At 44.1% G+C, this 23,641-nt stretch overlaps 1 protein-coding gene across 2 annotated transcripts in view; it reads right to left on the reverse strand.

The window, feature by feature from the left end:
- Window positions 1–21,836, reverse strand: part of RASAL3 (RAS protein activator like 3) — a 286,096-nt gene extending 264,260 nt beyond the window's left edge. For both annotated transcript variants that reach the window (XM_078682087.1, XM_078682079.1), the window contains exon 1: window positions 21,272–21,836. In XM_078682087.1, coding sequence (XP_078538213.1) covers window positions 21,272–21,725 — 454 coding nt within the window. In that variant the 5' untranslated portion in view covers window positions 21,726–21,836. The remainder of the gene's footprint in view (window positions 1–21,271) is intronic.
- Between the last annotated feature and the right edge of the window lie 1,805 nt (window positions 21,837–23,641).

The following is a 23,641-nucleotide window of genomic DNA, read 5'->3' on the forward strand; positions in this document are numbered from 1 at the left end:
ATCCAATGTTAAAAATATAGAAAGTTAAAATATCGAAGTATATAATATAGGTTATTAAAATTATTGAATTTTTAATAATTTCGAATTCTTTATAGTGTTTGTTATGTTATTATATGAGTGAAAAGTGTGTATTTATGTTATAATTAATTTTAATTAATGAATTTTGTGTTTTTAATTTTGCGTAATTTAATTCTGTAGCGGGTTGTGGGTTTATAGGGGAATAGGGTGGGAAGTAATTTAATTATAATTAATTAAATATGTAAATTTATATATTGGTAATCATTTTTAATATATTTGTAATTAATTTATATTTGGTAATTCATTAAATTTTAATTGGCAATTAATGTTAATTAATTGATTAATTGCTAATTATGTTAATTTTACTAATTTCTTTTCTGTAGCGGGTTGTGGGTTTATAGGGGAATTGGGTGGGAAGTAATTTATTTATAATTAATTAAATACGTAAAAATATTTATTGGTATTTTTTTAGAATTAATTGGTAATCAATTTTTTATGGGTATTAATTAAATTTTAATTGCCAATAATTTAATTTAATTGATTAATTTGTGGTAAATAAATAAATAATACCTCTATTTTTGAATGCTTAAATGAATAACAGATAGCTCAATAAATAAGAGTCAAGATTCGAGGTAGTAGGAGTTTTGCAGGTTTAATACAGCATAAGGACAGGAACAGGACAACCTGCACAGGAATAGGATGGCAGGGCCCGGCAGCTGCCGGGGCAGGATCTGGGATGAGCGCGCTGACTTTTAATAACAATACACGAACATATATACTAAAACAGTTGCATTACAGTACATAGGATAGGCGGAGCAGTGGGTGTGGTCAATAGCAGTCGCGAAAGATAAGGGTGAAAATGGGTGTAACAGGGCGTATACATAGACATGTGATGCAAACGTAACAGAATATGTCATGAATGGGGCGGGGACATGGAGGGGGCTACCTAAGGAGCCGGGACCTCTAACCTAATGGTGCGCGTAAACTGGCAATGACGTATTACTAGGAGAGGCTGGGGGCTATGAACTCTGTGCTAGGAGCAGAGACTAGAGTCTGGAGGGTCGGAGCGACATGTACCTAAACCCTATCTAGTATCTGATGTTTAGGGAACATGTTGATATAAACTAGAAGTCATGAGGGGAAAAGCTAACTTGATTCTAAGACTGGACCATGCATTATTCTACATGTAGTGCGTGATGAAGAATATTAAATGACCATTAAATACAGTATTTCTCTTAACGTGGAGACGAGAAGGCTAGACAATGACGGAAACTATTGATGCAGTTCAGTAGCTTAGGAATGCAGAGAAGGAGGACTGAACTGATAACTGGAACTATAACATACTTTTGGCAGACTCAGAGGCAGAGCCAAGCTGCACCGGGTACTGCGAGGCAGGAAGTAAGTGAAGGGTCGAGGATACAGGTGGGGGCTGTATCGCTCCTCAGCGAGGCTTTCAGGAGACAGGAGCTGAATCTGATGTCCGGGCCCTTTTGAGGCCTAGAAACGGGGATTTTATAATGGAATAACGTGCACACTGGGAAACGTGGCAACGTAACTTTACATAGGCCTGATATTCGTAGTATTCACGAGGACTGGGAAAGGACATACCAGAGGTGGACACAACTGTAATTGCGTCTTTAATCGGACATGGGGAATAACATATGCATATTGGTCATGCACACATAACATATGATGGATGAGGCGTAGGGACACAGAACATGGCAAAATTTACTTTTCCACATTCCCTCCTTGTCACTACGTTTCCATCAGGAAACATCAATATTCATGATATCATCTATTATTTCATACAGTACCATTTGCTCGTCTCGAATTGTCTTGGAACGGGATTTAGAACGGGGCTTAGGACTAGGAATACAAGAGGTAGCACACATGCTGCAAATCGCAGGGCCACATTGTATACAGAGGCAGCAGCTAAATATGATCGCTACTGCAATACCTAGAAAGGACAGGAATTTCCATCCCCATGCGGAAATTATATTCCAGAACCAACCGGACCATGTCCAGGTGCCTGGGTCTTGATGTAACAGATGGGCAATTTTATGGAGTCTGGTTATAGCTGAATAAACAGACGGCGCGTTATTTGGAATGAAAATGCAGCAACTAGATCCGAGAACTCTACAGGCCCCGCCCCTATCGGCCAGTATGACATCAAGGACGAGACGATTCTGTAAAACGACAATTCTCATAAAGGATTGCTCTTCGGTTAGGTTACCTAGAGCGGAGGCAGTCTCATCTACTACTGCTTCAAGGGTTCTTGTTAACCTACGGATTAGTTTACTATTTACAACTGTACCTAAATAAGGGAAAACACCTTTATCTATATCAATGAATTGTTCTGCGGCGGTTTCAGTATAATCGACAATCGGGAGATTTCTCTTGTGTCTAGTATGTACTAGGAAGGAATTCCTATGGTAGTCAGGTGGGGCTAGGAAAACAGGTGGCAGTAGGAAGGCAATGTAACAGGTTCCCTCCCAATCGAGGGGCAGATGAACATATGCGGTTTGACCACAAACAAAATAAGAATGATGTGAAGCTTTAAAAATAGATTTCCCACTGTCACTATACTTGATAACAGTAGTACATTCACTATGTCCTACGTGTACAGAACCATAACTACGGACACATAATTCGCCTTTGACTGGTAGTACTGAAATAGCAGGTGAGTCTGGAGTAGTATCAGACTGAACATTCAGGACCATGAAATTCGACGAATAATTACCTAAATTATAAACTTCATTTTCTAGATCTAAACCTGTTCTGTGGGGGAAACCTTGCTTATCTGGAAAACATGTACTGTTAAGAAAAGACATATCTGTTGCGGATGACGTTAACGTGGACCATGCTCCACACGAACCATTATGTGAAAAAGGATAAGGAAAGAGTGGCAGAACTCCCTTCGGTGTCTGGAAAGGGGGGAGTCGACCACACACCCAACAATTAGTGGCATTGCTGGTCTGGTGTGAGTAATGTAACATACGGATAAATGAGTTGTTGCGCATAGCGAGGCGGTAAGAATATTCGTGAGGAGGCAGATCACTAAACGTGTGCTCTACTGTAGCATTAGCAGACATATTTACATGAGGAACTAGAAAATACAGATAGAACGCATAGCTGATGCAGGAAATCATAATGCTGATGAATAATATGAAACTTAGAAAAACGATACATCTGATTGAACTTTGACTGACTCTCTCACTATGGGGGTCTATTTTATACATGTCAGAAACAGTCTAACCGTTTCACCTAGGGGAGGACTTATACAATCAAACTGACTGACTTATTTTGCTAGACCTGAGCTTTAACTTATACTCCTGTTGCGGAGTTTTCTCTAACAAGGGAGGGGTTGTAGTAATGTCTTTTGCGGGACAGTCCTTTAAAACAATGTTTTGGCAGTCTTTAGAATCTTGGGAATCCTTGGAAATGTTCTTGGAGACTGGTTTCAATCCATTGAAAAGTTTTACATGAGAAAGATGGACCCACCCCTTCCTGCCTTCCAACTTGACGGCAGTACGGGTGGTCAAGAGGACCTGACGTGGCTCCTTCCAACGTGGTTCCAGCGGACTTGATCTGTCAAAATTTCTGATCATCACCAAGGAGCCTGGAACGATCTCGTGCGGTGCCACCTCGGTATTGTCTGGAAATGCGGCGGCAACCTGTGAACGACATGAGTTGAGGGCAGACATCAAGGAAGCTAGGTAATCTGTCAGCATATTACATGAAACATCGGTAATACTTCGGGGTCTAGGAGTACCCCACATGTTAGGGGGCCGGCCGAAAACGACCTCATACGGGGACAGACCTGATCTGGAATGTGCAACCATGCGCATATAAAACAAAGCGACTGGCAGAGCTACTAGCCAGTCCACACCTTTGTCTTTACAAACTTTTGCGATACGGATTTTCAGAGTCTGATTATGTCTCTCGACCAGACCGGCTGCTTCAGGATGGCGTACACAATGGAACTTCCACTGGTACCCTAACAAAAGGGACACATGTTTCATGAGTTCAGATGAGAATGGCTGGCCGTTATCAGAATATACGACTCTAGGGAGTCCATAACGGGGAAAGAACTCACGAACCAACTGCTTGGCAGTGGTCGCGGCTGTGTAATCTGGAACTGGATATGCCTCCGTCCACCTGGACAAAGCGCATACAACTACAAGGGTATACTTGAAACCTCGACATCGCTCCATCTGAATGTAATCCATCTGGAGGACTTCAAAAGGGTGGTCAGGAGGTTGGAATCCACCTTGTTCCACCGGGACACTTTTACCTGGATTGAACTGACAACATATCATACAGGTACGGACTTTCTGCTTGGCTGCAGCTCGTAAATGCTTGTTGAACCAAATGTTCTGGATACTGTCTAACATGGCTTTTTCTCCTAAATGTGCTGGACTATGTGCGGTATTAATAATGACTTGAACCATAGAGTCGGGGAGAAACCATGTGGTTCTACCCTTCGTTACCCATCCTTGATCTGTCTGGACCCCTCCTTGTTCGGACCATTTCTTGATTTCATCGGGAGTAGCATGTAACTGGATATCTATGACATCTTGAGTAGGGTCCTTAACTGTCATACATGTAGTCAGATCTGGAGTGTGTGTCGGTGTCTTATTTACTGGAATGTCTGGTGTCTGAGCTGTAAGCTTGGCTGTGCGATCTGCTAGATCATTACCCTGGGAAATAATGTCAGTAACTTTCGTATGTGCTTTGCACTTCATGATAGCGATAGATGTCGGTAAATGTATGGCATCTAACAGAGCCTGAATAAGGAGACCATGCTGAATCTTGGTTCCATGAGAAGTCATGAAACCTCTCTCTTGCCAGAGCACTCCGAAGTCGTGTACAACTCCAAATGCGTAACGTGAATCGGTGTAAACATTAACTTTCAGGTTCTTGGCGTGTATGCAGGCTTGAGTCAGAGCAACTAGCTCCGCTGCTTGAGCAGACAGGGTGTCAATGCGGTGTGTTTCAATAACTTCAGTGTCAGTAGTCACTGCATACGCGGCGACTAGTTCTCCTGTACTTGTTCTCATACATGAACCATCCACATAAAGTGTCAGGTCTGGATTTGGTAATGGAATATCTGTCAGATCTTGTCTTGGCTTTGTCATGATGTTAACTATTTCCACACAGTCGTGTGTGGCAGAATTCGAAGTAACTGATGGTAATAGTGTAGCAGGATTTAAAACGTTGCAGCGTCTGATTTCTATGTGTGGCTGGAACAGTGTCAATTCATAACCTGTTAAACGTGCAATTGTCAGGTGCTGAGTTTGTGTTCGGTTTAAAAGAACTTCCACGGAGTGTGGAACCTGTACTGTCAGGGAGTGTCCTAATACTATGGAATCACTTTGTCTGATAGCTAGTGCTGTGGCTGCAACTGACTTGAGGCACGCAGGCAGAGCCTGGGCTACAGGATCTAATGTGCTCGAAAAATAAGCACAGGGCTTATATTGTCCTGCTTGATCTTGTGTGAGGACAGATAATGCTGTACCTTCGCGTTCAGTGACGAAAAGTGTAAAAGACTTACTGTAGTGCGGTGTTGCTAGAACTGGAGCTTGACATAGGGCTTTCTTTAACTCATTGAAACTAAGTGTATGTTCAGATGTCCAAGGGAGGACAGTCGATACGGCTGCCTCCTGTGTCGTTAACTGTATCAGTGGCTTGGCTAGAAATGCATACTGGGGAATCCATTGTCTACAATAAGAAGTAAGGCCGATAAAGGCACGTACCTCCTTCTGGGTTCTGGGCTGGGGAAGACTCGCTATTAACTGGATACGGTCGGGTGTCAACTGCCTTCCCCTCTTGGACAGCAAGTGTCCTAAGTATACCACTTGCTGGACACAGAATTGAAGCTTCGAAGGTGACACCTTGTGCCCCATCTCGGCTAGGAAATACAGTACTGTAAGTGACGCTCGCTCGCAAGCACGTTCGGAACGGGCTGTGATCAGTAGATCATCGACATACTGGAGCAGGGCAGTGTCAGTTGGCATATGAATGTTGTCTAGTTGTCTCTTGAGTGCTTGACTGTAAATACTAGGGCTTTCTGTGAAACCTTGAGGAGCGCGTGTGAACATATAGCTCCTTCCATTAAAACAAAATCCGAAAAGAAACTGGCTGTCTGGATGAATTGGAACACTAAAAAATGCATTCTTGAGGTCTATGACAGTGAAGAACGTGGCTTCAGAATCAATGGCTGTTAATAGGGAAGAGATATCTGGGACTACTGGGTACTGAGGAATAATACATTTATTAAGCTCTCGTAAATCAATCACTAATCGATATACTGGGGGTGCATTTGGATCAGTACGTTTCATGACTGGAATGATCGGAGAATTACATACATTGGAGTCAGTTTCTACAACTACTCCTTGAGCCATGAGCTCGTCAATAATTTTGGATAAGGCTGCTACAGCCTCAGGTGGCAATCTGTACTGTCTGATTCGTGGTAACACTACACCTGGCTTGAGAGTCACACGATAGGGTGTGATTTGCATATAACCTACATCAGTTGGACCTTGCGCCCATAAATGCTGCGGAACATTAGACAATCTTGAATCAAAATCTCGTAATACATAGTGACCCTTAAAGTCACGTAGGAACAGACGTATTCCCTCCGGGGAACAGCAAATAACTGCACCTAATTCTTTCAGTGTTTTAATGCCTAACAAATTTTCTGGACATGACTTAGTAAGTAACAGATCAGTAGTACGGGACAATGGACCTACTTCCAGAGTAACTGGCTTAGATATCTCATTAACTATTGGCTTTCCTGAAAATCCAAGGGAAACATTTCTTGAGCCTGAGAGCGGAGCCCCTGGAACTTCGGCGTGACTAATTGTGGTCCTACTTGCCCCTGTATCAATCAGAAACTTTCTGTCTTTCCCTAATACTTGACTGTGAATAGGGACCTTCTTGATCTACAGGTATCTCGATGAGAGGCAAGCCTACCTCCCTCTCTAGGCTGTTTCATGAATATGGCTGATACTCTGGATACTCGGACTGAGCATACTGGTACATCTGCTGTGTAACATGCTGTGTTGCAGCGATAGGCTGCGGTGCTGTAACTGTCTGTAGTGCATTCTGTGACTGAGGAATCTGTGAGACTTGTTCTTGTCTAGGCGGACGTGGTCTATCTTTAGTCTTACCAGTAGAGACTATTATGATTCAGAACTGCACACTCGTTTATAAAATGACCTGGCTGTTTACAATAATTGCAGTTCCCTTTAACGGGAGCTGCAGGATGACTGGCTTGATTCGGACCCCTCTTCTGACTGTCTTGAGGAATAGATTGTGCAACTAGCACTTTCATTTTCGTGTCTTTCATACGTTTTCTTTCGTGTTCTTGCTCTTCCCTGATTCTATTCTGGTGATACTGAAGCATCTGGAGCATTTGGGACGGAGTATTTGCTTGCCAGGTGCTTTCGACTTTCAAAACTCGATTTTTAATTTGTGGACTTGAATTCTCGACTAATTTGGTAACAAAAAGGTGAGGGTATGACTCACTACTTGTCTTGAGACCACTATTGATACTGAAACATTTTTCAAACCTAGAATAAAAATCACTAATATCTTCATCTTGTTTCTGTTTACAGGCTGAGATTGCATCCCAGTCTTCTTTTCTCGTTGTCAATAATCTGGGTAAAACTTGAATCAATAATTCTGGTAATTCTTTACATTTATCTCCAAGACCGGTACCTGGTACTCGTGCCTTGTCTTCAGCTTCTAGAGCTGTCCAATCGATCTTTTTCTCTCCCACCTCCCATTCTTTTTCCTTTAACTTTTCATACACCCCTGCGGGTAACAGGACCTTTAACATTTTAATGATATCTGGGTAAGTGTATTCTCCCATACGGAGCATGTCTTTTAATTCTCGATGGAACCCCGCTGGATCTTTATCATGACAGGGAATTAATTTCTTCATTTCAAGAAGTTCCATCTTTGATATTGGAGTGTATACAAACACTCGTTGCATTTCGCCACCCGTCCCTCTGACTGGGTGGACTTCTCGTAACGGATTCTGTCTGTCTATGTAAAATGATTTATTTTCTGGAGGTGAGACATGAACGAAATGCGGGTTCAAGAACGTTCTATATTTGTGACGCTGTTCTAGAATGACACTAATTAAATCGGTACCTAGACCTCTCCATTTGTACTGGAGTAACTCGTTCAGAATATCATGTAACGGACCTGGATCAGAGTGTTGACCCTCATACAGAGTAATGAGGTGCTGAATCATATACATACCCACCAGTCGTTGCTCGGCTGGGGGCAGTTTCAGAAACATTTGTGCCACTATTTCGTCTGGAAAAGTGGTAGAATCAGTAATCCATCGGACTGCTGATCGGGCTAGTTCTTGTTCATGCATAGTACTTAACTCACTGTAACCGACTCGTGATTTCAAAATGTGATCGGTAGCTTGAAATACTTGTTCTAGAGAACCTTGTTCTGGTGCTGAATGATGAAAAATAAACTTGGGTTCTAGGCGTAAATGGCGATCTGGAAATCTAGATTTTCCTACATACGCTATTCTGGCGGGATTCTCGTCGTCTACCTCTTCAGTATCGGAGTTACTTTCTTTCTCACTTACTTGTGCTGCTTTACGTTGTTCGTGTATCTTTATTATCTCTTTACGGATTTTCTTGTACATACTCTCCATAGCACCGACGGTCTTGTGCTTACCCTCGGCTATATTATCACTCCACCTTGTCAGGATTCTCATTTCGGCGGGATCTTTAGACGGGTAATCTTGTTCTCTTATTAGACAATTGATCAGGAACTTTAATATCATGAGCTGGATCTCGGCTTTCCTTTGGGACATAATCTCGCCAATACTTTCTGGATCATCCCCTGTACGGATGAAACGATATATTCTGTCTAGATCTTCTTTCATATTCGGTAAGGTGACTAGATACTCGGTCACCCTCCTTACGCGTACGGAATATAAAACCATATTATACTCGCCTGGAACTGCGTCATAGACACATTCGCCAAGGGCTTGTCTGATTTCTGTGACAGACTTATTACTTTTAGGAGTACGCTGTGATGCTTGAGCATGTAATTCGAGTGCCGATAAACGCTTGTGTGGCGGCGGGGTTTGAGGAGTAGCTCCTCCTGCGGCCCCTAGACTGGAGTCGTCTACTGAGGCTCTACGTCCTGGCAGAGTGGGAAATGGAACTGTAGGCTGGACTTGTATGGCGGGCTGGACCGGGGGTACCGTAACAGGTACTCCGGTGTCTGGAGGAGCGGGAAGTGCCTGATTTACAGGGACAGGCGGAGCGCGGACAGGATTTGCATATTCGGGGACTGTGTCGTCCAAATAGGACGAAATAAAAATATCAGCTGCGGTGGATTTGTGACGTAGCTTGGTCGGAACTAATGGTGGCGGGAAATTACTGGATGCCTCTGGGGTCGCTTTTGGCAAGCCCTCGGCAAGAAGAGGATACATACCCTTGATGAGGGCATGCCTCTGTCTGTCTGACTGTTCGGTTTTAACTCGTTCACCAATCTCGATTAATTCCCTTTCTTGGGCTCGTTCCAAGGATTCTCTACTTAATTCTGACTTTCTGATTTCTTTTTCGGTTCTTTTATGAGATTCTTTGCGCCATAACTCGATGGCATCTTTCTGTGACTGTCTGGCTTTCTTTTTCCATAATGCTTCTTCTACTCGCATGATGCATTCGGCATCCCATGTGCCTGATACAGGCCATCTATACTTTTCTTCTAACTGTTTGGTATACTCTACCCATAAATCTAGATACAATATGGCGCTTATGCCATGCTTCTGATACATAAAATGACCTGGACTGTCCCTAGGCGGGACAGGAACTGCTGCTTCTAACAGACCTTTTCTGGTTTTTAACTGACGCAGTTTTGAGAAGAGTGGCATGACTGAACTATAATCTGGACACAATACAATACACAATAAACACGATAATCACTTCGCACTCATACCACGACATTAAAATACATGAATAACATTCAGAATAACAGTTCGAACAGAATACTACCTGGAATACGGAAAACAGAATACATGAATTTTCTCGAGAACAGAACTGACTGGAACAGAAACTAGATGCACTGCTGAAACAGTACGAAACTTACCGGTCTCATACAGAGACACGTCAGGACCCGCATCCACCGAAGTGAACACTTCGTTTGTGGGTCTGTGTACCACCAACCCACGGACCAGAGTCAATTAGACTGACCCTGTCTAGATACTACCCCAGCAACGGTACTCACCGGGCAGCAAGAACGGAAGGCCTCGGACGGGACTGGACTGCTTCGACGCCGGACGGACGAACTTCGGACTTCTGTTATGGGTGGGCTTCCGGATACCTCGGACCTTGGACTCTCGGCTTGGGCTCTGGTCGGGACTCGCCGCGTTCCTCCACCGTCTCGTCTGGATGCTGGACCGCCTCCTCCGTCTCCTCCGTGGGCCTGAGGGATACTTGAAGCAGAAATATCTGCCGGTGCGCAGAAGAGTTCCGTCACGACTGCAGAGGGTCAGGGGGTCGGCGTGGCTTCACCGACGCGTGGGGAAAGGGCAAGTCCCTGTTCGGGCGCCATTATGTGGTAAATAAATAAATAATACCTCTATTTTTGAATGCTTAAATGAATAACAGATAGCTCAATAAATAAGAGTCAAGATTCGAGGTAGTAGGAGTTTTGCAGGTTTAATACAGCATAAGGACAGGAACAGGACAACCTGCACAGGAATAGGATGGCAGGGCCCGGCAGCTGCCGGGGCAGGATCTGGGATGAGCGCGCTGACTTTTAATAACAATACACGAACATATATACTAAAACAGTTGCATTACAGTACATAGGATAGGCGGAGCAGTGGGTGTGGTCAATAGCAGTCGCGAAAGATAAGGGTGAAAATGGGTGTAACAGGGCGTATACATAGACATGTGATGCAAACGTAACAGAATATGTCATGAATGGGGCGGGGACATGGAGGGGGCTACCTAAGGAGCCGGGACCTCTAACCTAATGGTGCGCGTAAACTGGCAATGACGTATTACTAGGAGAGGCTGGGGGCTATGAACTCTGTGCTAGGAGCAGAGACTAGAGTCTGGAGGGTCGGAGCGACATGTACCTAAACCCTATCTAGTATCTGATGTTTAGGGAACATGTTGATATAAACTAGAAGTCATGAGGGGAAAAGCTAACTTGATTCTAAGACTGGACCATGCATTATTCTACATGTAGTGCGTGATGAAGAATATTAAATGACCATTAAATACAGTATTTCTCTTAACGTGGAGACGAGAAGGCTAGACAATGACGGAAACTATTGATGCAGTTCAGTAGCTTAGGAATGCAGAGAAGGAGGACTGAACTGATAACTGGAACTATAACATACTTTTGGCAGACTCAGAGGCAGAGCCAAGCTGCACCGGGTACTGCGAGGCAGGAAGTAAGTGAAGGGTCGAGGATACAGGTGGGGGCTGTATCGCTCCTCAGCAAGGCTTTCAGGAGACAGGAGCTGAATCTGATGTCCGGGCCCTTTTGAGGCCTAGAAACGGGGATTTTATAATGGAATAACGTGCACACTGGGAAACGTGGCAACGTAACTTTACATAGGCCTGATATTCGTAGTATTCACGAGGACTGGGAAAGGACATACCAGAGGTGGACACAACTGTAATTGCGTCTTTAATCGGACATGGGGAATAACATATGCATATTGGTCATGCACACATAACATATGATGGATGAGGCGTAGGGACACAGAACATGGCAAAATTTACTTTTCCACAAATTGCTAAATATGTTAATGTTACTAATTTATTTTCTGTAGCGGGTTGTGAGTTTATAGGGGAATAGGGTGGGAAATAATTTATTCATAATTAATTAAATAATTTAAGTTATTTAATTGTATTTAATTTGAATTAATTGTTAATTCATTTTTAATTGTTAATTAATTAATTGTTAATTTGTAATTAATTTGAATAGGTAACTAATAGTAACAATTAATTGTAATTTGTAATTTTAATTGATTAATTATTATATTATATTAAATTGGTAATTACTTTTAATTAATTTTTGATAGATATTAATTAATATTTTTTTACATAATATAAGAAGTATTTACTTTCCCTACTGTTGCACTCTCTGGAGTGGGAATAGTAATGTTTACCCCTACGCTATCCAACGCTTTCCCTACTGTTGCACTCACTGGAGTGGGAATAGTAATTTTTACCCCTACGCTATCCAACGCTTTCCCTACTGTTGCACTCACTGGAGTGGGAATAGTAATTTTTACCCCTACGTTATCCAACGCTTTACCTACTGTTGCACCCACTGGAGTGGGAATAGTAATTTTTACCTCTACGCTATCCAACGCTTTCCCTACTGTTGCACTCTTTGGAGTGAGAATAGTAATTTTTACCCCTACGCTATCCAACGCTTTCCCTACTGTTGCACCCACTGGAGTGGGAATAGTCATTTTTACCTCTACGTTATCCAACGCTTTCCCTACTGTTGCACTCTTTGGAGTGGGAATAGTAATTTTAACCCCTACGCTATCCAACGCTTTCCCTACTGTTGCACTCTTTGGAGTGGGAATAGTAATTTTTACCCCTACGCTATCCAACGCTTTCCCTACTGTTGCACCCACTGGAGTGGGAATAGTAATTTTTACCCCTACGCTATCCAACGCTTTCCCTACTGTTGCACTTACTGGAGTGGGAATAGTAATTTTTACCTCTACGCTATCCAACGCTTTCCCTACTGTTGCACTCTCTGGAGTGGGAATAGTAATTTTTACACTTCCGCTATCCTATGGTAATAATATTGGATATTATTTAATTATATTATGTTACTATATATATATTTTTTAACAAATATGATTTTAAAAAAAAAACAATTATAACTTTCATTCATTATTTAATTATTATAAGGTAATTTAAGTATTTTTAAGTATATTTTAGTAATTAATTTTTAATATTAATTTAATTTAACATTGTTTTTAATAAAGTCGATATTTTTATAAACTATATTTTTGTAAACGATATTTTTTACTCTATATTTTTGTACTTACCCGTTTGTAGATACAAAGTCGATATTCTGTCTGTCGATATTTTGTCGCCGATATTTTTGATAGTCGATATTATGTCCCTCGATATTATGTCAGAGATCCGGCACCCACATTTTGCTGCTGCGTTAAACACTGCCACAAGTATAGGTGCCCAGAATAAAGGGTCAGACTTAATTAGGTAAGGGGGGATGCCGTCCGGATCCGGAGCTTTGTTGCTTGTTAAACCTGAAATATCTTCCACCACCTCACCCAATTCAAAGTTCACTATGGGGCATTCACATCACGACCAACCTCTGGAGGGGGGTCCATAGGGCTCTCAAACATTGATTTAAAATGGAGCTCCCATTCCTCCTCCGTAATGTGAGAATCAAGGGCCCTCACTGTATCCTGATCAAAAAGGGGGCCGTTCACGATGCCCTGAACCTGGAGCTACTCCGCAAGGTACTAGAGTCTATCAACTCTTTCCAGGCCTCTTCCTTCATATTTCCTTTCCTTTTTGCCAGGCAGTCCTTATATTCCTTTCGGCAGGCTCGCACCAGTACAATGCATCTAAATCCATGTGTGGTTGCATGCGAACATCTATTCACCACCATTGGAGCACCCCTGTGATGCAAAATAATGCAAATCAGTGCATAGAGCAATTTTACATTACTTTTGGGATACTCTCTAGTGCAAAGCAGGATTTGTGTTGGTTAGTAAATCCCACCTTAACACTTTGCACCGGGTTTGCATTACTAAAGTGATGCAAATACAGAGCAAAGTGTTAGTAAACCTAGGCCTGAGTGTCAGTAAATATGTGGGAAATTAGGAGTGAATACGAGTGAGCTAGTGAGAATGAATAAGAATGAGTGTAAGGGGTGTAGGAAAGTTCGAGTGTGCTGTTAATGAACTGTGACAAGCGTTCCAGGGGGAAAAAATCACTGTCAAGGGTCATATGATGTCTATTCCTTTGATGTCATTGAGGTCACTGAGTATGTGATGTCACTTCCACAACCCCTAGCATTTTGGTGAATTGACGCTCATGATCGACCCGTTTGCGATCGGGAATAGGATTTGTACATGTGGCCCTTTGTTCTCAACACTGATACATATGGCAGTCCTACCACATGGTCGCACTGTTTGTATAATTTTGAGGTGAGCAAATCGACAGTGTTTAATAATTCAATATATAATAAACATTTATAATACAAGACGTCCAGGACACTCATTGCTTTGGGGCCTGGAACAGTCTGAATTGTCCCACTAGTAGGAGTGTGTTGTTAGTAGTTGTGTTGATACTGGCAGTGGCTTTGTTGTTATGGGCAATGGGTGGTGGAAGATGCAAGTGGCATCCTGAGAAGTGTTTGGCACTAACGTTTTCACAAATTAAACCCAGGATAAAATAAAAATTGTCCTCGTATTTCGCTCCCAGGTACAGGCGTGGTACGGTGTGATGGAGAAAACACAATTGCTTTTCTTTTTGAGACAAAAAATGATTCTTTTTTTTTGTTTTATGCTGATTTATTTGCTGCAAGTTGTGGCGATGAATTTCCCACATTCAGACCTCGAACCACTGCTGTGTCAGCACAGCGCGTGGGAACAGGTCTGCAAGTGTCACAGCTGAAGGCTCACATTTGCCTGTCTCTCTTCTCATAGAGGAATGTTTTAGGTCATAGCTCAACCTATTTTACCTCAGCCCACCTCGTGTACAAATCAAACCTGAGCTGCTGGTTAAACCTAAGCAAACATTTGACAGCTATGAGCCGTTGCTCTGAGAGACAGCTGAGTGTCGAAGACTGCTTGACATTTATAATTTGAACATATTATTTTTCTCTTGCCAGCCTTCTCTTTTAACCCAGATCTAGGTGTAACATCCTGCCGTGTTTTGTGAACCATGTATCAATTGCTCTGACGCTGAGCAGGCCTTGTCGCCCTGGCTTCTATGTAACTTCCTCTTTGCTTTAACCAAAAGGAGAGAGAGTGAGAGAGATCTCAACCAGACCAGATGGTCCCCTAGTGAAGTGGCATGTGGCTAAGACCAAAATCACAGGTGGGCCAGCGGAAACGCTAACCACTGGAAAATAAAGTGACAGACAGCTAGCTCTACCACATCCTCTAACCAGAATTATAGAACATGGCTGAGCACGGAATCACTCGATGATTTATGCCACACCTGCATAAATGAGCTGCACAAGCACACTGTGGATTGTGCATCTGAAAGAAGTGGATGATAGGACTTCTGGGTGATAGGCTACGCAGGCAGCACAGATTAGAGGATAAAAATGTTTACACATTACAAGAAAGGATTAGGATTACTGATTCTTAGTTTATATAAGAAATTGGTTAGTGATCACTAAGTCCCAGTTCAAAGAACTAGGTGGTTACAGATTAGCTATTCATAGCCCAGGGAATAAATTAGTTAAATGTTATTGATTGTTGACTCAGAGAAAAAAAACACCAGGTCAATGTTTCCAACATGGAGGCAGAATCAGTTATAGATTACCGAGTCCCAGGTCAGAGAATGAATCAATTACATATTACTAATTATTGGATCAGAGAAGGAGTAATGCACAAAGTGTACAAGTTGCTGAAGTCATCTCAGATAAGGAATCAGCTCCATACCTGGTTTACAGTAGTGATCGATTCCAAATTACTGAGTGTGAGCTCCAAGGAGGAGTCGTTTATCGATTTTTTTTATTACTTCTGCAAAAAAGGAATTGGCCACATATCACTGCTACCAGCTCAAGGCAAGGATCAGTTACACTGAACTGATTTCTGGCTCAGGGAGGGGATTGATTCTATATTACTAATTTCAGTTTATTTAAGGGACAATGTACTGACATTACTTGTGGTACCCCACACTCTCAAAACAAACAGAAAGTGACATCTCGGAGAGTGTTTGGTGATATTTCTTCAGCCTCAGACATTACGTGCGTTCCGGCGCTCTATAAACATTATGAGGTGAATTCTCTTCTATCATTTATCACATTGCTGATAACTGATTGGCCCAGAATCAGAGACTATTGAGCGATGCCGAGACTGGATCCTGGTTCTTCAGTTCCAAAGTCGACAGCTATGGCCATAACACTGCATTCTCTCTCCACCCTTTCTCTCTCGCTCTGTCCCTGCCCTCCTCTATAATCGTTTGCAGTCCTTGTTCTCCCTTACAACCTCTTGAGTATGCTCTCCTCCAGCACCCTCTCATGTAGACCCTGCCCTCATGTATCCCTCTCCTCAAACATTCCTGTTCTGTTTACTTGCTCTATCTTCAGCAGCTGCTGCTTTCCTATACTCCACCAATCTCTTCCCTATAGCTAGGGCCACTGTAATTATGTGATTGTGCAGCTGCAGCGTTCTTTGCATAATTATTGATTTTCTGCATTTGTCACATAATCTATCATCTGGAGCATAATCTGCAGATTTTAACAAAAAAAATGTCCTTCTAGCTCAACGTTTAGAAAGTTTCTCAAAACTCAGTGACACGTGTTGCTGCACAGCGGAAGGTCGTTTGCAATGGTTGACTGGTCACCTTTCTGTTGCTTATTGCTAAATGTGGGTGTTAAACTTCTACTAATGAGGTACAACCAATTCCCAGACAGTGTTAACAAGTGTAAAAATGACAAAGTAATGAAGTAAAATGTGCTACATCATGCGGCATAATTTGCCCTTTCTTGCTGCATAATTTACTCAACCCTGTCGCACAATTTGCTCCAACACTGCTGCATAATCACAGTGCCCTGCCTATAGCTCCTTGCAGACGTTCTCTCTCTCTCTTCTGAATCCTCAGGAGTCCCTTCTTTAGTTTACCACTTCTGTCTTCCCTGCAGTTCCTGCCCACCCTTATCAATTCTCTCGTCAAATTCCCCTACTTTCTCTTACCACCATCTCTCCTCAACAATCCACTCCCTGCCCTCCTTAACCTCTCTCCCTCCTTATCTGTTCCTGTTTTTCTTGCCCATTCTACTCTCAGCAGCCCCTGCTCTCCTTTTCGCTCTTACTCTCTCCTCAGCAGTAGCTGCTCTCCAGTAACCCTTTCCTCCTTCCCCTCCCATCTCTTCTCAGCAGTCTGTGGCACCCTCTACACCAGTGTTTCCCAAACTGTGGTCCGAAGAACCCCCAGGGGTCCGTGAGATATTCCCAGGAGTGCCTGTCGTCGTAGTGAAAAATGAAACACCCATGCGTCCTCACAGCACACAAGAGCTGTGAATGTTGGCGCAGGGCCGGCGAGACCACAAAAATACAATCGGGAGGCGGGGGCAGCGAATGGGCAGTCAGGGGGGCAGGGCCGCTGGGGGCACGGCGGCTGGGGAAACGAGTGGAATGGAAGGCAAAAGGGGCACAAAAACAAGGAAATAACAAGTGGCACAGAAGGCAGAAGGGCACAAAAAAACGAGTAGAACAGAGGGCAGAAGGGCACAAAAAATGAGGGAAAACGAGTGGAACATAGGGCAGAAAGGCACAAAAAAAGAGAGAAAAACGAGTGGCACAGAGGGCAGAAAGGCACAAAAAACAAGTGGAATAGAGGGCAGAAAGGCACAAAAAACAAGGGAAAAACAAGTGGCACAGAGGGCAGAAAGGCACAAAAAACAAGTGGAACAGAGGGCAGAAAGGCACAAAAAACGAGTGGAACAGAGGGCAGAAGGGCACAATAAACGAGGGAAAACGAGTGGCACAGGAGGCAGAAAGGCACAAAAAACGAGTGGAACAGAGGGCAGAAAGGCACAAAAAACGAGGGAAAAACGAGTGGCACAGATTGCAGAAAGGCACAAAAAACGAGTGGAACAGAGGGCAGAAGGGCACAAAAAACGAGGGAAAAACGAGTGGAACAGAGGGCAGAAAGGCACAAAAAAACTAGGGAAAAAAGAGTGGCACAGAGGACAGAAAGGCACAAAACGAGGGGAAAACGAGTGGAACAGAGGGCAGAAAGGCACAAAAAACAAGGGAAAACTAGTGGAACAGAGGACAGAAAGGCACAAAAAACGAGGGAAAAACTAGTGGAACAGAAGGCACAAAAAACGAGTGGAACAGAGGGCAGAAATGCACAAAAAACGAGGGAAAACGAGTGGAACAGAGGGCAGAAAGGCACAAAAAATTAACGGAAAACGAGTGGAACAGAGGGCAGAAAGGCACAAAAAACGAGGGAAAAACGAAAGGCACAGAGGGCAGAAAGGCACAAAAACAAGTGCAACAGAGGGCAGAAAGGCACAAAAAACGAGTGGAACAGAGGGCAGAAGGGCACAAAAAAATAGGGAAAAACGAGTGGGACAGAGGGCGGAAAGGCAAAAAAACGAGGGAAAAACAAGTGGCACAAAGGGCAGAAACGCACAAAAAACAAGTGGAACAGAGGGCAGAAAGGCACAAAAAACGAGGGGAAAACAAGTGGCATTGAGGGGTGAAAGGCACAAAAAACAAGTGGAACAGAGGGCAGAAGGGCACAAAAAACAAGTGGAAGAGAGGGCAGAGGGCACAAAAAACGAGGGGAAAACGAGTGGAACAGAGGGCAGAAAGGCACAAAAAAAGAGGGGAAAAAGAGTGGCACAGAGGACAGAAAGGCACAAAAACGACGGGAAATGAGTGGAATAGAGGGCAGAAAGGCACAAAAAACGAGGGAAAAAGGAGTGGCATAGAGGGCAGAAAGGCACAAAAAACGAGTGGAACAGAGGACAGAAAGGCACAAAAAACGAAGGAAAAACTAGTGGAACCGAAGGCACAAAAAACCAGTGGAACAGAGGGCAGAAATGCACAAAAAACGAGGAAAAACAAGTGGAACAGAGAGCAGAAGGGCACAAAAAACGAGGGGAAAACGAGTGGCACAGAGGGCAGAAAGGCACAAAAACTTGTGGAACAGAGGGCAGAAAGGCACAAAAAACGAGTAGAACAGAGGGCAGAGAGAGCACGGGGACAGCGAGGGGAACAGAGGGAAGAAAAAGGGTCACGGACCACGTACAGGCAGCGGGGGAAGACAGACCACAGCAGTCACAGACACAACAATGAAAATACAGGCAATACAATAAAAGCAATAAAGCGTTGAAAGGCACATGTGTATAGGTTACCGTTACTTGGCAGGCAGGTAAAAATAGATGCAGCCAGGATCAGCAGTAGGATTTTCGTGCTGTTGTCCGATTGCTCACTTTCCACAAGCCCTTGGGTGAATTATGTGTGCTGTCAAGCTTTCATATATCAGACATATCAAGCTCTTATTCTGTGTAGCCTTTGCAGTTTGTTGTTGGCAAGGGACGGGGAAGTAGGCATCCTAACAGGAGAGGGTCATGTCAGGTGCCACGCGAGGCCTCTCTGAAATATGCCTTAACTGCACTGCTCACCCCTATGTGGTAAAATGTTGTTCTTCTCTCTGTGACTAAAGATTATGTCTAACCGGGGTTTATGGTAACTGGCATAGCATTGTTCCATGATCTTGCTGAAACAATATGCCTCCTGTGCAGATACCTTCCTGTCATCTCTCCTAATATAAACCCTGAATTTGCTCTGTACACTGGACTCATCGCTTTGTGCACTATCTTGTTAGAATTTTCACAATATTCCTTGCTCCTTGGGGCATGTCTTTATTATAAAATGCTTCATAATTGTATAATATTTTAGACCTTCTTAAACTGTGAATAGGTAAAAATGTTAATAATTCACAATCATTCAACCTGTTGCTGTAAGGAAGGGTCACCACTCCAAGGCTCTGGAATGAGAATGTAGAGGTGCTGCTATGGCCGAGAGCAGGAGACTTGTACCACTAAATAATACACTGCTGTATGCATATGTGTCCATGCCAATAGACCCAATTCAGGCTGTCTCCCTCTTGAAATTGCCTCTGCTTCAAAAGGTGTTTTTAAAAAGAAATTTAAATTGTACAAATTGCTTGGGGGTCCCCGGCTTCCAGTAGTGATTCAGTGGGGGTCCTCAGGAGTCAAAAGTTTGGGAACCACTGCTCTACACTATTTCTTGGCACCTTCTGTCCTTCTTTACTCTCACTCTCTATTCAGCATTCTCTGCCTTTGTTAACTTTCTCTTTGTTTTTTACTCAACACAACCTCTCCCCCTTTACTCTCTCCTCTCCCCAGCAGTCCTTTACTACATCTTCTCTCCTCTGCAGCCCCCACACTCCTTTACTTCTGTGCCCTCTCCTCAGCATGCAATTGTTTACCCCCTACCAGGGTCGGATTGTTAAAGCGGAAACTCGGGCAATGGCCAATATCTGAGTTGCAGCCGTGGGCTGCTTTTTTAGCCAGCGTGGTGGCCGAGTTGGGCTCTGTTTGCGCTGTTCAGATGGCGCCAGCGGCCTAGTGGTGGTCTGATCGGCCTTTCTGGGGCAGATGGTCCTCTATTACCTCCCTTTTACCAATGGGGCAGAAGTGTAATTCCCGGGCTCTCGCTGGGCTGGACCAATAATGTATACAGATTGAGCATGGGCAGGGGGCCTGAGCAGAAGTGGCCTCACTTATACAAGGTGTGGTTCACCATTGTGAACTAAGCCGTGAAACAAAGAGCCCTGGCAATAGATGCATTTTGTTTTATCTCAGTGAAGTTAAAAAACGATGCCTCTTTTAGAGAAACACCCTCCCTCTTTTTATAATAACACTGAAGCAGTGGTTTGCAAAAAGGCGCAATCCGGAAACGTGGGACACTTTTTCTTTAGTGTGCCCGGGCCTATATTTTTACTCATCTATTTCTGACCCCCCTCACCCTCATTCACCTATTGTCTCCAGGGAAGACATACTATTCTTATATAACGTACTCTATTTAGCATTCCCTGCGCTCCTTCCTCGCCTTTCTTAGCAGTCCAGCCTTGCGCTCATCTACCTTCCTCACTCTCCTCAGCAGCACTTGTTCTCCGTAACCTCAGCAGTCGCCGCTTTCCTTTACCATTCTTTAAAAGAGACGCCCTCCTTCCCCTGCCTCTTCTGACCAGCCCCTGCCTTCCCATGCCCCCCTCTACATTTCCACAAAACACCCTGGCCGCCTTCACCCCCATCTCAGATGTCCCTGTCTCCATTACCCCCTTTTCTTAGGCCGTTCTACATCACGTAGCCCTCTCTCGTCAGAGGTCCATGCCTCCTTTAATTGACCGTCCTCATTTGTCCCTTGGTCTTTTTAACCTCAACCCCTCCACTTTAGCAGTCCCGGCCCCCCTTCATCCCCCTCTCAGACAGCGGAAGCTCCATCTCCCTTCACGAGCTCGGGGCGCCCCCGCCGTACCTTCAGCCGCCGCCGGCTGCTCTGGGCCCAGGCTGGCCGCGCTCTTCTTCAGGAGCCGCTGGGAAACGGACCGGAAGTAACTCCTCAGCCGGTCGCCTCTTCCGCCAGTCTCCTGCTCCTGGTCCGTCTCCTTGACTCTGACAGGGTTGGAGACGGCCCTGCGGAAGACGGATCTTTTGGCGACGGCGGTGGCTTCCAGCTGCTTGCTGCCCGCAGGAGTGGAGGCGCTCTCCTCAGCCTTGTTGGTGCTGGGGTGACTTCTCGACCGCTTCCAGCTCTGGAGCTTGCCCCACTTTCTGCTGCCTTGAGTTGAAGCCCCCGTGGGGCTCTGCGTCGCCCTGTGGCCCTCGGCCGTCGTCTGCCACTTGTAGGCGTCCAGGAGGGCATTGTTCTCGGGCTTGGCCTGAGCCTGGCAGGCCCCGTCCGCCTCCTCTGGCTGGATCTGATCTTCCATGGTGGGCAGTAACGGACGAGAGCTGCTGCGCCACAAGATGGGGGCCACCGACTTGTTGTTCGAAAGGAAACCAGTGCCCTTTGAGTTTCGTGGTTTGTATTTCTCGCGTTCTTCTACCTGTTTTTTTTCTCAAAGGAGGAAGCAGGGGGAGGTTTCCTCACTTCCTGAGACGGCTCTTCTTTTTCACATTATATTTGGTATTGTTTTGGGTTGGGTGCAGATGAACCCTCGCAGCTCCAATCTGCTCAAACATTCAGTAGGGTTGGCTCATCTCACACAGCTCCTTGCAGGACTCCCAAAGAACCACTCTGCTGTACCACAGACAGTGTGTGTGTGTGTGTGTGTGTGTGTGTGTCTGTGTGTGTGTGTGTCTGTGTACACACATAAAAAACTGATTAAAGTGAAGCTATGTTTAGCTTTGGTTATAATAATTTAACACACCTTAGAAATTCACCAGAAACAAACAGTTTAAGTGCAGTTTTGGTTGGAAATTAAAACTGAAAAACTTCTGAACTTTGCAAAGTATGGTTAGCAAAGCAATACATAGCTCGCACAAAAGCCATACAAACCATACATTGCACACCAAATATAGTGCTCATGACCCCTCTCCCATGATGTGGTATGCAGTTACAAATCTCATGAATAATCTTTCTGGTGAGGTTAGATATCAAATTACTCTTAAAACTATGAAAAAGTCAGCTATGAATGTAGTATTACTTACCGGTCTGAATATGTATTTTTATTTAAATACATTGTGCCTTTAGGTGTTTATGTGTATAAGGACATAGTTGGATGTGCTTTAAGAACTGTGTTAGCAGACACTATCCCAATCCTTGCTTTATTTATACATGGGGGCTTCGTGTCTGTGCGCGCGCACACACACACACACCCACCCCTTAATAATTTCAGGCCCTCCACTGTCCTCCTTTAAGACTCCATGCTGTCCTGAGCAGTTTTACAATTCATTGAAACACATTTTGGAATACAGAGCAAGAGGATCTCAGCTCATGTTCTAGTGCTGTTCATCTACCATACAAGCCACAGGGTGGGAGGATATACGAGCGAGGGGGCTAGTGGCCTGCGTCTGTCTGTGGGTTGGCATGTTTCATAAATCCTTCTGATTAGCCAGAAATATATGCTGTGTGGTTCTTATCTAAGACTAAACTGGAGTTGCAATTGGCTGTTGAAGCTAAAAGAACTTGCAATACACTGCACCTGGGACTTCAAAGGGCTGGTATTACATTATCTGGGTAGCTTGCAAATCTCATGGCACTTCATTGAGGGGAATGCCTGGGTCCATTGCGGCAGCAGCAAATTAGAAACATCTGGACTGTGGCTGTGGGTAGCGTGAGGTGACCACCACTAGAAGAAGCAACACCATTAAAGCAAGCACCGGCCTTGGTTCAAGGAAAGAGCTAGTGCCTTAGGCGTAGCGAGACAGGCATCTTATGCTTAAACTTCAATTTGATGGTCTTGATAGCTCCATGTCCATTCATCCCAGAAAGGAGGGAGCAAAGGAACTCTCCAAGAGGGTCTGTAGGCCTTTAGCGACCCGTGAATTTGTCTCACTGCCCTATGTGGTTCTGTTCTTAAGATTTGTGGAAAGCTGTCCCTGGATCCTGGTAGGAGAGGCCTCCACACCACCCCATATTGTGATTTGGGTCGCATATGTGCTGTCATTGTTTGAAGCACGATCCTCTGGCCTAACTCACAAAGGTGAACTTACACTTTTGTGTAAGTTTACATTTTTGGGGTATTTACAAACTACCAGTTAATAGTAAGATTATGACTGTGAAGATTCCACAGTCAGACGGGGAACTCAGGACATAAAAGATAGGTTGTCTCCGCAGTCGTAAATTTACTATTAATTCCTAGTTTGTTAATACCAAAAAAAGTAACATGCAAAAGTGTACGTT

Source organism: Lissotriton helveticus, chromosome 1_1 (assembly GCF_964261635.1).
Source record: "Lissotriton helveticus chromosome 1_1, aLisHel1.1, whole genome shotgun sequence".
Lineage (NCBI taxonomy): Eukaryota > Metazoa > Chordata > Amphibia > Caudata > Salamandridae > Lissotriton > Lissotriton helveticus.